The sequence below is a fragment of the Vidua macroura genome, chromosome 6 (assembly GCF_024509145.1).
Source record: "Vidua macroura isolate BioBank_ID:100142 chromosome 6, ASM2450914v1, whole genome shotgun sequence".
NCBI lineage: Eukaryota > Metazoa > Chordata > Aves > Passeriformes > Viduidae > Vidua > Vidua macroura.
The window spans coordinates 46,230,344-46,245,101 of NC_071576.1; the positions used below are offsets into that span (position 1 = coordinate 46,230,344).

A 14,758-nucleotide genomic window follows, 5' to 3' on the forward strand; every position below is an offset into this window, starting at 1 on the left:
ACAAGGCTAGGTAAAAAACAAACTAAGCTCTTCTGAACACTAACAGCCATTGGGACCATCAGGACACTTTGATGGTTTCCAATGGCATAGCTCTGTGGATTGTGAACTGAGTTACAGCAGCTTTAAGCAATCGCGGACCTTGGCACATCAGTCATCATAGAGAACCCATGCAGCAGAGCAAGCAGTAGGACTATTCAAGTAACAGATCCACCAGGTCCTGTTAAATCTCCATACTGACATTTGTACACCTCAGCCTGCCATGTACCACGATGACACTGTTGTAGTGCTGAAAGTCAGGTGCCCAACATACACTGGCCCCAGCAGAGAAGCACCAACTCTGCAGCTGACTGTTTATTTTGTGCACAAAGCACAGGCATTATTCTCCCATTTCATTTCAGCTGCCCTCGCCTCCCCCATAACTAAATTATTGTTATTATGCTCCGCATAATCCTAGTACTGACAGGGATGTTTGTTATACATAATTAAAGATATTAATTTTGCATGGAATAGAAGACACGGAGCCAGGAACTTAATCTTTTTTTTCAATCTTTCATCAGAAAATTACCTTCATTAGCACCGACTCACTGAGCTTCTCTCTGTTGACAATTTTTATCGCGACCTTCTGACACGTGACACAGTGAACCCCCAACTTCACAAGCCCTGCAGGAGAAACAAAGCAAAATAGAAAGGAAGAATTGGTTAGAGGTTGAGGTTAGTTGTCAAGGGTTTTCCTTTTGGAACACCATCCAGCTGTTGGCAGCTTATATGCAAACAAATTCCCATTAGTACCTCCTCCAGCCAGAAAAGTTCTTGTGAGTAAAGGAGACCCTTCAGCCCACATTGTGGCCATTTGGCAGTGAAGCCACCAACATTGTTGATGCTCCTGCAGTTTCTGCCACTAAAACTGTGGTTTTGTTGAAGCTCTGTAGCCCAGCTCTCACCACTCAAAGTGTGTTCTACCAGTAAGAAGTTCTGGCAATTGAACCACACTGACTAAGGTCTTTTGCTGATACCTGACATCAACAAAAGCTTGGAAATCAGCAAAACTAGATGGTCAAACGTTTGCTTCTACATTTCTCTAGCTCATTCCAAAGTTTCCATGATCACAATTAAAAGACACTTAATTACGGCTTCCCTTACTATTTTAATTTACCTTGCTGGATAAAGTTAATACTGTGATGTATGCCACTGTGGTATAGAGGAACATCAGCATATGCTGCTACAATTCTAAGTTCTTGTTTGTTATTACTTGTTATATTCTTGTCCTCAAAAATGATAGAATGCTGTTAACTGATTATATTGGCCAAAGGATGTTGAGATCCCTGACAGGATTAGGATGTCTGAACCATCATCAAAATATGGAACATTAAGTCTTAAAAGAGAGAGCTAAGTAACATACATGAGCCATTATCTTCTGCAAAATTTTCATCTAAGTCTGGTGACTTACATGAAGGTACATTGAGATACCTCCCACAAGTGACTTCAAGATGGTCCCTTGAGCTCTCAACTCTACTGCCATTAAGAAAATTGTAGCTGGAAAAGTTGTTCTTCATAGGTTATTCAAGGGAGATCTTGTTTGCTTCAGGTTTTAGTCTTCTCTAACGTTTGCATACAACATACCACCTGATGGGCTGGATACCATCCCACACACTACACACATACTCCACACACTACATGCCAAATTGCCATTTAGGTTAATTCAGTTATAACTGAACTAAAAAAGAAATGGCACCTCTCCAGTGTCACTAAGACCTGCTGTGTTTTGCAGGGCATTTATGAACAATGACCTCAAACAGTAGAAAAAAGACTAACTTAGTTCCCAGCTTCTAGGCTAGGTTGGAGTTAAGAAGCCAAATCCATCCCCTAATGCAAAGCACAAAGCCAAACACATTGCTTTATCTGGAATTTGAGCACAACAGATTTTCAGTCCAGTGAAACACTGAACATAGGACTTCACACACCTTACTGAGGGACAAATAGATTCTTGCCTTACAACAAACTGGGCCCAATTAGGTGAACTAGAGTTTCACCAGGGACTTTAGCAATCTTCTGCAGGTACCTGTCCATCCTTTTGCTATGCAGCTAATCATAAATTTGGAATTATTCATCACTGGTTATTAAGTGGAGAAATAGAGTCCCAACTTGCTTCCAGTCACATCTCTTTTATGGCATGCTCAAGTGTTCTGGATATTTCTAGGCACATAATTTCTCAGTCTCATATGGTTAAGTGCTGACATCCTCACTTTCAGCCACGACATAAACAAGTCACAAAAATTAAGAATGCAGCACACTGACAAATCCATTTGAAACTGTGTATAGCAATAGCGTGCCCTCTGCCTGAGGCAACTGAGAAGCAGAGCTGGTGCCAGATGCTGTGATGTCCAACCACACTCTTCTCTCTGCATTTTTTCTATTCAATTTGTAATATCAACCAAAGTACCTCTGGCTCTGTGTTCACTGTTCAGAGCACGTGCAGCCTTACTTATACTTTTTCCCTTTGGCTTTGTTGTGTGTTTGGATAGAGGCTACTTAGCACCACCCTGTTGAAAGCATGCACTGTTTCAATCTGTGCTGATTGCTTCCTTTCTGCTTCTAGGACAAACCTTACATCACTCTTGCAGCACAATGACAGCACTTTTTACATTGCTCTTAGTTACACTGAGTTCAAATCTCAGCAGAACTTCTAAATCAGTCCTTTATATCTAGACTCCCAGGATCTGTGGCACCGTGTTGTACTGTAACATGGCACGGACCAGTTATTTTCAGAGGTCAATAAGGGTGAGAAACAACTGCTCTCTAACTGGTTCTTCACTTGTGATATACCAGACTTCTTGTATGTCACACTTCAGGGTTTGATTTCAAATCTTGTTGCTCCCAAATCAAGACATCTGTCTGACTGAATGTGGCTGATTTGTAAACTATTTTTCTTTTGTCCTCCCTGAAGCACCCTGTCATTGAGCCGTCAAAGGGTTTAACCATGAACTTCTGGGACACTGTCATGCTGCACAGGGTATCTTCACAGTGTCCTCTGTCCTTGTAGCTATTAACCTACCACAGAAACTCAAAAATTAAGATTAAACTATTATGTTTACTCCAATAAAAAGTTAACCAACTGTGAGAAGACACCAAAAACTTTGTAAAAATAAAAATGGTACTGAATCACACTGATTTTATATTGAATTAATTTCATTGACCTCAAGAAGTCATTCTTGATTTATGCTATGGTATCAAAGGACAGAATGAGAAAACATATGTGAGATTTAATGCATCTTTCCTCTTCTCCTGATTTGCATTTAAAAAAACAAGAAAAGAAATGCACTGTCATTGCTATCTGTTTTGTGGAGATAGAAATTTTAGACAACCCTCTGAACAGCCCAAGAGAGAATTTTTCACTGTACTAAATTCACTGAATGTAATTTTAGGATAAAAAATAAAACATGTTGCTATGCCTTGCTTCCTCCCTTCTCTCCTGGCTATTTCCTTTCGATATTTGCATGCCAGCTTAAGCAGGAAAAAAAAAAACCAAAAAAAACCAACAAAAAACAAAACAAAACAAAAAAAACCCAAACCAAAACAAAAAAAAAAAACCAACCAACCAAACAAAAAAAAAACTAAAAATCCAAACCCTCTTGGTAAGTCCATCTATAGGATAACACTCTCCTCTCCTGCGACTATGAAGAAAGCCTAATTGAGCTGAGGCAGGAAGGGTTTGTCCTCAGGACTTTTGTTTCTGTCCTGTAATTTCAGTCAACTGTGGAACTACACAATTGAGATGAGATGATTTAATATGGATTTGAGATCCTGTGGGCTTCTGATTCTTAAGGAGCCCTTTGACTGACACAGAGAACACAAACCATTCAAGATGTATTATTTATCTACAAATAACGAACTCAGAGAAAAGCAACTATGTGAATAAATTGCTAGGCTGTAACAGAAATAATGGAAGTGGCAGAAATGCCTGCTTGGAAACAAGTGCCCAAGGTGTGTTTATAGAGTTGTGGAAGCGATGGTGCATCTTCCATTTTTTCCTCTTCTGTATATGCAGCTGTTAATGCGCACTTCAGAACTATATAAATCTTCTTCCAATACAGATGTGTCAATAAGTTAGGTACTTATTTGTAAAGCTTATCTACACAGTCAGGCCAGCACAGGTACGTGTGTCTTCTGCAAAGGAAAACAAGCACGGCTGCTGCAAGGATATTTTGCGCTGGCTTGGCTTACTGCAAGTCTGCCAGGCAACAAATAGAGCTTGAACTTGTCTGCTTCATGAGTAATTAACCCCTCAAATGCAGGTAAGTAACCTTTATAACTGCTAAAGTTAACTCTGGTCTGTCCTGACAGAAAATCTAAGATACTGTGAGAATCAACTGCTTGAAGTTTCCCTCAAGCACTCACACAGCTGTCACACACTCACTGCTTCAGGCACACCTCAGATCTCCATCTATAGGTCATTCCTGGGGACTCTGGACACTGACATCCTGGGACTTTAAAATCAATTGTTGCATCCAATGAACTGCAAACATTGGGCTGCTTTTGATTTTAGCCACTGAACTGCATCAGAACCAGCCCTGTAATTGCAGGTTGGGGAGTAAGAAGAAAACATGAACACACTGGAAAGCAAGGGGATGTGTAAGTTAACACTGTCTTTTCATTGTAATTAAAAGCCACCATCTGGAAACCAACAAGCATGAGAAACTCCAGATGACATGAAGATGCCACTGAAGGAAGAAGAGCAACGGGAAGTTGTGCAGGTCTGACACAGCCCAGTGCAGCAGTGATCTGCTAATAATCATGTCTGTGCATTTTTTAGCTGGCAAACTCCCACTCTGTGGATGCTTACAGATAGTCTTTGGAAAGGACAGGAGCTTATGTGATGAGCAAGGGACAGATTTAGATCAGCTGGGAAGGTGGACAGCCCATCCTGAAGCAGTACAGAGAGAAGATTCTTCTTTTACCCAAGAAGAATGTTCTGTGGGGATGGAGGAACAAAAGCTTCCCTCCAGCTGAGACAATATATTCACTGTGAATCCGTGACCACAGCAAGTGGCCAATATTGTAACTGGCAATCACCTTCAGGCCTTTTCAGCTAAGGACAGGATTTCAGAATAGACTCATTTACTTTTGCCTTGCATTTTGTGTAGCAATTTTCTTTAGCAGACACTGAATAAAGCATTAAGAGTTTGGAGCTAGTGCTATTTGATATGCACTTTACAGTTGTGTAAATAGTAGCATCTTCCTAATGATACTGTTATTGCAACCCTTCGTTAGAGAAAGAAACATTCTAGGAACAAGAAAGAATATTTTCAGTACTATCCAAACCTGAAGTCTGCCAAAGACACCAATCTGAAACAAATTATCATTTTGAGCCAGAAAGAGAGAGTAATAAATAATGAAACACCACTGTTTAAATACAGCACTTACGGTATATTCATTGTCAGTGATGCTCTCAGTCTTTCAGAAATGATAAAAACATGTAATTTGTTATCCTGATTTTTAACCATGAGGCCAATAACTACTCAAAGAAATAAAGGCATATTTGCTATATTTAACATATATGATTTTTCCCATTGGTAAATTGAAGTCTTTTGCTTTCTTTTAAAACAAAACCAACCTAAAATAAATTTCTGTAGTAGGAAAACTAGACACTGATTTCAGAAAACCTGCACACACATGTTGCTTGCTCTTCACTTCAGAGCACATTGTCAAAAACCTTAAAAAATCCGAGTGGAAAGCCCTGGTCTGGACATAAATGTCTGTTTTGGCTCGATGAGCAATTGAAGGAATGTCTAGAGAGAAATATCACTCCTCTTTTAACTTGAGTTAGCTAATTGCCAATTAATTCAAGTCAATGAACACTCTGCAAATGTTGATCTAGGCACTGCAAACACAAACATTTGTGGTTTACTTCAGGCCTCCAGTACTGGCAACAAACTGTCTGGATTAGAAAAGGAACAAAAGTTCTAGGCTGACAAACTCCAGTACTCTGTTTTTCAAGAAGCTTGATGTGTATGTAGTATTGCTGCACATGAACTTTGTACATATGGTCTTTATACACAAATAATTTAATTTATCCCCACAAATTGGAGGTTGCTGTTGTAAATCTTAAAAGAATTTATGGACGCTCATTCCTGAAAACTACATGCACTAACATTTGCAAGACCTGCAAAACCTCAAGGATGACACTCCAGAAAATAAAACCTTACAACAAGCAGAAGTATTAATACATCTCAAGTTGGGTGGAGGACAATCTTAAAATGTAATATTCCTCCTCTTTATTCTCCACAGTTATCTTCACAAACAGTGCTGTTTCCATTAGGGTTAAATCTGTTCAGTTACAGTGTCTAACTCTGCTGACTGCAGTGAAGTTGCTTTAGATCTGCAACAGTGGAAAATGGATTAAAATTTGGCCCAAAGCACCATGATTTCCATAGCCATAAAATAAGGATAATAACACTTACTTACTTACCTTGCAAGGGCTGTTAGAAGGATTAACTGATTAATCCTTACAAAGAATGTTGGAAAGAGATACAAATCCTATCCAAGTTTTACAAATTACAACCAGAAAAACTGCATTCTAAATACAATTTGGAAAGAAACCTCTAGATAATTTCTTATTATTAGATTCCATTTCACATCCCAGTTCTTTTAGAGCACAGATTTCTGGTCTCCAATGATGCACATCTTATACTACTCTTAGCTGCACTGGAAAGAACTTAGTTACTGAGCATCCTACTTACAGAAACCAATAATTGCCCTTAATTACTCAGTCTTCTCATTGAAGAAATGTTTATTTTTCTATAGCAATAATTATCTCTAGTTATTGCATTTAAAATAAACAGAGACTTATATCAAGTGACACGTAAATTACATGGTATCAATTTATAATTGCATAATGGGAAAAAGGAGGTATAGGAGAAATCTAGAAATCTAAAAGGATGAGGATGGAGCTACCCAGGCTGGTAATGAAATATTTTGACTGTGGACTCTTCTACAGAGATAGTCTAGTGCTAAAAGGCTGTTCTGAGAGCCTATGCAGTAATTGTTTTTAAGCTACATAAACTGTAATTATGGTAGGACTAAAGCCAGAGTTCAAATGCTCAGCAGGAGTATGGAAGGAGAGCTTCATCAGTGCTGAGATCCACATGCCTCAGCTCAGAGCACAGGAGAGCTCCACACTAAATTGCCACAGCCCAGATTTACTGTCCTGAGCTATGAGCACTGTCAAACGACTGCTGGCTCGGCCAGCCAGAGGGACACACTTCTAAACTCAGAGATTGGTGAGAACAATGCATCAGCTCAGATGTGACTGGATCCATATGCCTGATATTAGGGAACAAGAGACACAAACATGTACAGATATATATATACACACAGAGCAGCTCAGCAGGAGCAGGTTTTACACTGGATGACTCAGAGATTATGGTAGGATCATCCTCCAAGCTCAGCAGGATCAAAACACACAGAACCAACATTACCTCTATTGATTTCTATCTTGATCTCTTTCTTGCAATATTTCATAAATTAATATTTCTCAGAAAACCTTTACGGCCCCTGAATACAGCAAAGAATGCAAGTGTTGATGTTTGATGTGCTCTCTTTCCCATCTCACCAGACACACCCACACATCTAAAGAGGCCCCCTCAGGGAACCCGGACACGAATCTTCATTGGCACATTGATGCTACTGTTGCAAAATACCACAATTTCATCAGCCAAACTCTAACAAACTCTTGAAGTCCTCTGGGATCTATCAGCAGTTTGTGATGTCTATGGGCTGAGTTCCTATTTCAGATCAAGTCTTTGTTCCTGTATAAGAACACTTGGGAGACTAAGCTTTGCTACAAGTGCAGACTTCAGCTTCCAATGTGGACATCTGAAAGTGTCAGGGCAGCACCCATACCCCTGCACACAAGGAAAGAGAAGAGTAGTTTCACTGTTTTCAAATTTGAAAGACAAATTAAAACACAACAGATCTTTCCACTGATGCACCAGGAAAAAAAGCCCAACTCTTTGTACATCTCTGGATGGGTATTGGGAAAACTCTGCTTTCACTCACAACTGCTGTACATCTCCTTGTAAAGCTCCTCTTGACAAATGATGAAAGCCATGTTCCCCTTCAGACTTCATTAATCCTTTGTCAGGAGATGACCAAAGACAGCCATTTTCAGGTACAGCAGGAAACCAGCAGAAGTCTGTTTATCCTGCCTATGGTATCTTTTGGAAAACATGTTGCTGTAATTAGGTAACACCTGGGCAATGAGCCACAACATCCCCACTTGGTCCAGTGATCTATTGAGAAGCACTGATGCACTAATAAGGAGGGAACAGTGAGCAGCAGAGAAAGAGAGCATGAAGAAGGAGAAACAGCAGATAAACTGCTCTTCGTATGTACTTTTAGCTGATGCTAATCCCATTTTCTATGCTAATTTCTTACATCTCCCCTTCTTTACCACACCTTTCCATGCTCCATCAAGAAGTCCTCACACCCTTTTAACCCTCCCATCAGCCAAGAGTGTTTCAGCTAGGTTATATGTATGTTAAAATCCTAATTAAAAAGCAGGGGTTACCATGGAAAACCTTTATAGAGCAGACAGAGGTCCTGCTCTCCACAAGATTAGGCTCACCACAGAACACTTCATCTACCCAAGCTCAGTGCTGATTCAGCTTACTCTGCCCCCTGATATCTCTTAATCACCCCCTGACAGATTCCTAACAGGATTTTCACTGAGTGCTGATATGCTGCCCTTCAGTAAAGGCTCAAGAAATGATTGGATTAACCACACTTGCACCCATGCCTTGGACAAGGGGCCAAACAGCAAGCCACAAGCTCAGGCAGCTCCTAGAAATTCCAGAGGGGCTTGGCCCATACACAGGCAGAGGAGGAATGCATTGGATAGCTACTGCATACGTTGTTCTACAGATACTGGGATTTTTCCAAGGACAAATTGCTCTGTATCTGGTAGAACTAAGAGAGGCTGACCCCTTGCAGATCCACATGCTGAATTTCATTTCATTATCCACCACTCTGGATCCTCCTCCAGTCCCAACTCACCACATCTATGGACATCCTACTTCCACTCTCATCCAGTGTCATAACACCTGCAGTTCCTTCCCACACCTCTATCCCCACTGACTCTGGTTCCTTATGCCTCCTGCAGTGGTGCCCTCCATAGTTTTACCCATTTATCCTGCAGTTCACCTGCCAGCTACACAGTTTCCTTCTGTGTACCTTATTATCTCCTTTCTCCTGTGTAAAAGACAACAGATGCCGTGGCCAGTCCAGATCTGCAAGCACATGGTCAGTGTAAAAAGTGTAGGAAATAGCACATTTTCTTAACTATACTGGGTATGAGAAACTCCAAGCCTCTGGTTTAGGACAACGGGAAGAAAAACCATCTGGAAACTGAATTCTGATTTACAAACAGGAAAGTCACCGCAAAAGAGTAACAGAATAAAAGGTAAGAAAAATGAGACTATTATAATTTTAATGAATAGAAACAGGCCTATTTAAAAAACCCAAACTGAACAAACTTTAAAAAGTATTTCCTTTAATTTGAGAATAATGGCTAAGGTCACAGCATGGAGCTGAAAGGATTTATTGACTCCTACACCAAGAAGAACAGGAGCTGTCTGCTCATGTAGTACAAAGTACACTACAGCTGGTTCACTATGTTCCCTACAAAGAGAGGAAAGCAGGGCATCATATTCAAAACATAAAAAGGCCCAAGCACCTCATTAATTTTAGGTATAAGAAACAATGCAATACCTGCAGAGCACGGTCAGCTGTGCCTCCACAATAAAAAGCAAGAAAATAAAATGAATTTAATTTCCTCACAAAAGGAAGGTGGTTAGATAAACTGGAACATTACAACCCACCTTCTGATACCCAGTTTCATCACATGGAATTCATACCACAGTGTCTGAAGCTAAGTATGTGCTGAAATACGACATCAATTCCAAACTCAGGCAGGAACCAGAGATTATAAAAGGATGAGACCTGTGCTGTCAAAACATCTCTTTGTGAAATACTTCTGCTCCAGGATTTCAATGCAACAACCCCAGCCTGGGCTTCTGGAAGATCTCACAGCGAATTTTTCTCTTCTGGAGTGATTCCATGGGTCTGATCTGAAGCCTTCTGAAGTCAATGCAAAGGCTCATCTGTTTTAGGAAATTGCAGATAGTTTCTTCAGCAGCAGCGTAGAGCTGTAAAAACCTGGCTTATTCTAATAGGTGTTGCTGCAGACAATGACACTGAAGTGCTAAAGATCTGGCTGCAGAAGACCTTTTTCCAGGACTGTTCTCAAGGGTTACCAAACTGTACAACTCCCTGTATGTGTTAACTATCACTCAGGTAGAACAAATCTGCAGGCAGAGTTTTTCTTTAATCTTCAGCATCTACAGTAAAAATACTGTACCACTTCCCTACACAGGAAAGGGTTCTGCCTTTAATCGGACTGGTATTTTCTTAGTATCAGAATAAAATGCTTAAATTAGGCTTCCCACAAACATTACCTCAAGGCCAGAGCCATAATAAAGAAAAGAGTAGATGAATTTTCTAGAAGTCAACATAGAGTCTCATGCTCTGTGTTTTTTTTCTCCGATTGCTTCCTATTCTATTAATGATTTTATTTCTTGGCCCCACAGATTTATCAAGAAGCATCAGAAGATTTAGGAAGTTCAATCAAAAGGTTCACCTTAAGAAGGAGGACAAGTTTTAAGCCTGGACAAGTATGTAGAAATAAGCAAACAACCAATAAGCAGCTTGTCCCTACAGGCAACAAACCTGAGCAAAAGTTAAAAAACCATCCGTCAAAAACAACACTCCCACGTGAAGACCCAGTTTTCCCCACTTGTATGTTACTGTGACCCCATTGGCTTCCTTGGAATTATTCCCAGTTCCCTGTGACCGAGAACAGCCACAGCAGCCCTTGCAGCCTCTCCAAGGAGGTGACACAACACAGCACGGGCTACAAACAGTGGCCACAGAGGAGCTCAGTGTTGACTCAGAGTCACTCACGCTCAGAAGAGAAGGCAGCTCAGAAATAATTGAGACTGCTGTGCCTGTTCAGTGTCCCAATATACACAGGGGATAAATGTGCCAATACAATACAGTACTACCCAGCAATAATGGCATTAAACAAATCACGTATCACTTCCTGAAAAGCCTCTGGCCTTAAGGGATACTGCCAGTACAGAGCACAGAATATATCTTTTGTCCTTATGAACATTACATGCACTTTAGTTATTTGGTTTTGTATTATGAGCTCCTAAGCAACTAGAAACTGCTATGATATTCTTTACTCGTACTGCAGGGTCAGGCCACCTGCACATTCAGGCCAGGGCCAAGTTGCACAGAGTTGGGTATGAAGGGTTTCTCCCTGAACACAAAAATCAGCAGCTGAAATAGCCTATAGACCTGACAGGACAGGTATCTGCAGCAACACTATCTGATTGTGACCCTCTATGTTTAAAACCAAGTTAGAGTTAGAGGTTGCAGTCCAAATTTTATTAGTGTGATAATCACAAAAACCCTCTCAGCCAGAATGGAAAAAGACTTATAGAAGAGAATCAGGAACTCTAACAACGGCCAAATACAGAAAAGCCTCAGAGTTGAGCAGCCTAATTCTGGTACCTAAGCACACAAACCAGTGAGCCTGGTTTGGTCAGATGGGCAAACAAAACCAGTTTGGGAAACACTGTGAGCTGCAGTGACCTGTGAAATGTCACAAAATGGTGGACCAGCTCTGCCATATGAACAGGATCTGCTTCCTGAGTTCCAGCCAGGTCAGTGAGACTTCCTGCACAAGCAGACTGACTACACCCATCAGAAACAGGAGTGCATGAAGGCACGTGGTACTATGAACTCTACCAACAGCAGAGGGTCCAGCAGGTACAGCCCCACAGCTTTCAGCTGCAGAAAGATTTGGTCTAAGTTTCCTGAGGAACCATTTTTACTTGCACATACAAGACTTTAACCATTCCCTTCTATTTCACAGGGATGCAAGCCCCTGCAAGCTCCAGGAGATAGAGAAACACAGAAAGAAAAGCTTAGTTAGAGAGAGAAGCTAACTTCCCTTCTGAGAAAGTGCAGAGGTGCTCCCCTCAGGTCACATTAAAGGGAATTAAGGAAAATCTGTAGTTTTTGTGTGATTATAAGTTGTTAAGTACAGTGGAGAATCTTTCATCCCAGAGCATCAACTGTAAATCCCACTAATAACTACATGAAGAAGCCTAAATAAAGGTTATTTAAAAAACCTTTGTCTCTCTTTGCAGTGTACTCTTCTGAAAATCTTCCTCTTCAGCTGCATGTGAGTGTTGCTGTGAACAGCACATAAATGAGCAGAGAAGGTGCCTTCTGAAACCACACAGGCAACCAGGTGAGTGAATATGAGGGCAGGAACATCCAGACTGCACTTGGTGGCAGTGCACTGAAAACAGCATAAAGAAAATCAGGGCAGCAGATGTCCAGGTATTTAGCAACAGAGTTAAAGAAACAAATGAGGCATTCTCTAAGCATGCTGCTCTGATTTGTGCTAGCAGTCCATAACTCACTGTTGAGGAGGAAAAAAAAAAATCTAGAATTTGCAGTTAGTTACAGTATCACAGAATTATGCTGTGAGGGGCCTCTAGAAATGATCAACTCAATGCCCCTGCTCAAGCAGGGACAGCTAGAGCATGTTGTCCAAGACCATGTCCAGTTGAATTTAGGGTGTCTCCACAGATGAAGACTCCATAACCTCTGTGGATTCCTGTTCTGTTGCTTGATCACCTTCACAGTAAAAAAAAAGTGTGTTTAGATAAATTCTGTTTTAATTTGTGCCCATTATCTCTTGTCCTATCCATGGCCACTACTGAGAGGAGTCAGCTCCTTCTTTATTTCCTCACAACAGGTATTTATATACACTGATGAGATGCCCTCGAGCTTTTTCAACAAACCAAATTGTCCCAGCTCTAATCTTCCAGGAAAAGCCTCAGTTTCTCCATGTTTGTGGCTCTATCCTGGATTCAGTAAGTCCCTGTTTCTTGTACTTGTGGAGGCCCAGAACTGGATGCAGTTCTCCAGCTGTGAGCTCGAGCAGAGGAAAGGGGTCACTTCCCTCAATTCAGTTGATCCTGCAGCCCAGGATACTGTTTCCTACCCTTGGTACACCAGTGCCTGGCTGGCTTATGGTCAGCTCGTTGTCTGCCAGGACCTTGAGGTCCTTCTGTGCAGATCTGTCTTCCAGCTGGCTGGTCCCCTGTGTGTATTGATCCCTTGGTCATTCCTTCCCAAGTACAAGGCTCTGCATTCCTATGACAATCCTGCCTGCTCTGTTCTCCAGCCTAAGCACCTCTGGATGGCAGCACAAGCACCTGTGCTTGTGCATTCCTACTGGCTTTGGTCTCAAAAATACAGTGTATTGAATTTGGTTCATTCAGTGGCTTTCTTCCAGGGAGTCTCTGTAGGTATTAGTGAGCAAAGAATACTTTCAGAGTGTTTTAAGGATATTTAATGGAACAACAATGCTTTGCAGCAGTTTTAAAGAATATTATCTAAATAACTTCAAATAATTCTTCATGTTTTCTGCATGTTTTATGCTAAAAGAGAAACTGTCCCCTAATATTTTCTAGTTAGTACAAGACAACCCAAAGAAAACAAAACCAGAAGCTGTACAACAAAGAGTGAGAAAAACACAAGGAAAGATGTGAATAAGCTGGTTGTTTTTCTTAAGCCATACCACAGTTCATTCTCAGGAATCCTATAAGCAGAAACATCATTGGATAAGTTAAGTTATAACTTAAGGGCAACTTCACACACTTTTTCTCTGACTACAGGCAAAGCTGTGGATGGGCCACTGCACAGTAAATTCTTGCTTTCATTGTCTGGATGTGTGAAACAAGAGTTCTTCTCACCCCAACCTTCCTACTGGGGTCCTTCAGCTTACTGCCCTCTAAAGAAGCCCATCCATACAAACTGCTCTCTAATTCTTCCCACACAGCAGGGAAGAGCCACTGTGGAAGAAGAGCAACAATCCATATAACCAAAACTGAGATTTTCTCCTCCAGAGACCAGGCTTTAAGGTCTGGTTCCTCTCATTCTTATTCCAAGTGAGGATCCCAGCACAACAGCGTCTGTTTTCCAGAGCCCAGAAATTGTCAGGTGAGCAGTGATGTGTCCTGGGAAGCAGAAAGAGCTCTGCATAGTGTCTGCCTAGGGGCACCTCATATGCTGTCCTACCTGGTCAAAACAAACTCTTTTAAAATCTTTTAAACTTTATGTTTATTTTTTAAATAGAATCAGCACATCTGGATAATAAGTAAAGATTTTCCATTTTTAAATAAATTTAATTTCGCTTCAATTTTCAGACCAAATAGAGGTTGATGCAAATGGCCTATAAAGAATATATGTCCATCTACAGTGACTAGAAAATGCCAGTCATCAATCTATAACATAGCAAAAAAATCTCAAGAAAGAATGCAAGTAAATGCATATTAACTACATTATGACTTCAATGAATGGGCAGTGGAAAATAATGTCTTCCTAACCACAGAAGAGAAATGTCAAATTTATTTTGCAAATCATCAAAACTGGATGGCCACCTACTTGAAAATGAACCTTCCGTTAGGAAAATATCTGAAATGTAGAAATGACAAAATAAGGATGGAATCAATAAATGAAATCAAGATTTTGCCCTTGCTGATTCAAACCATAATAAAAATTCAGTATTTAAACTGCCTTGATTTAAATATAAATTACATAAATTCATCAAATCTGTTTG

General features: G+C 40.6%; 1 protein-coding gene across 12 annotated transcripts in view; it reads right to left on the reverse strand.

Annotated features, from left to right (window-relative positions):
• BRSK2 (BR serine/threonine kinase 2) overlaps positions 1-14,758 on the reverse strand; it is a 303,411-nt gene that overhangs the window by 153,422 nt on the left and 135,231 nt on the right. For all 12 annotated transcript variants that reach the window (XM_053979419.1, XM_053979418.1, XM_053979417.1 and 9 more), the window contains exon 2: positions 566-660. In XM_053979419.1, coding sequence (XP_053835394.1) covers positions 566-660 — 95 coding nt within the window. The remainder of the gene's footprint in view (positions 1-565; positions 661-14,758) is intronic.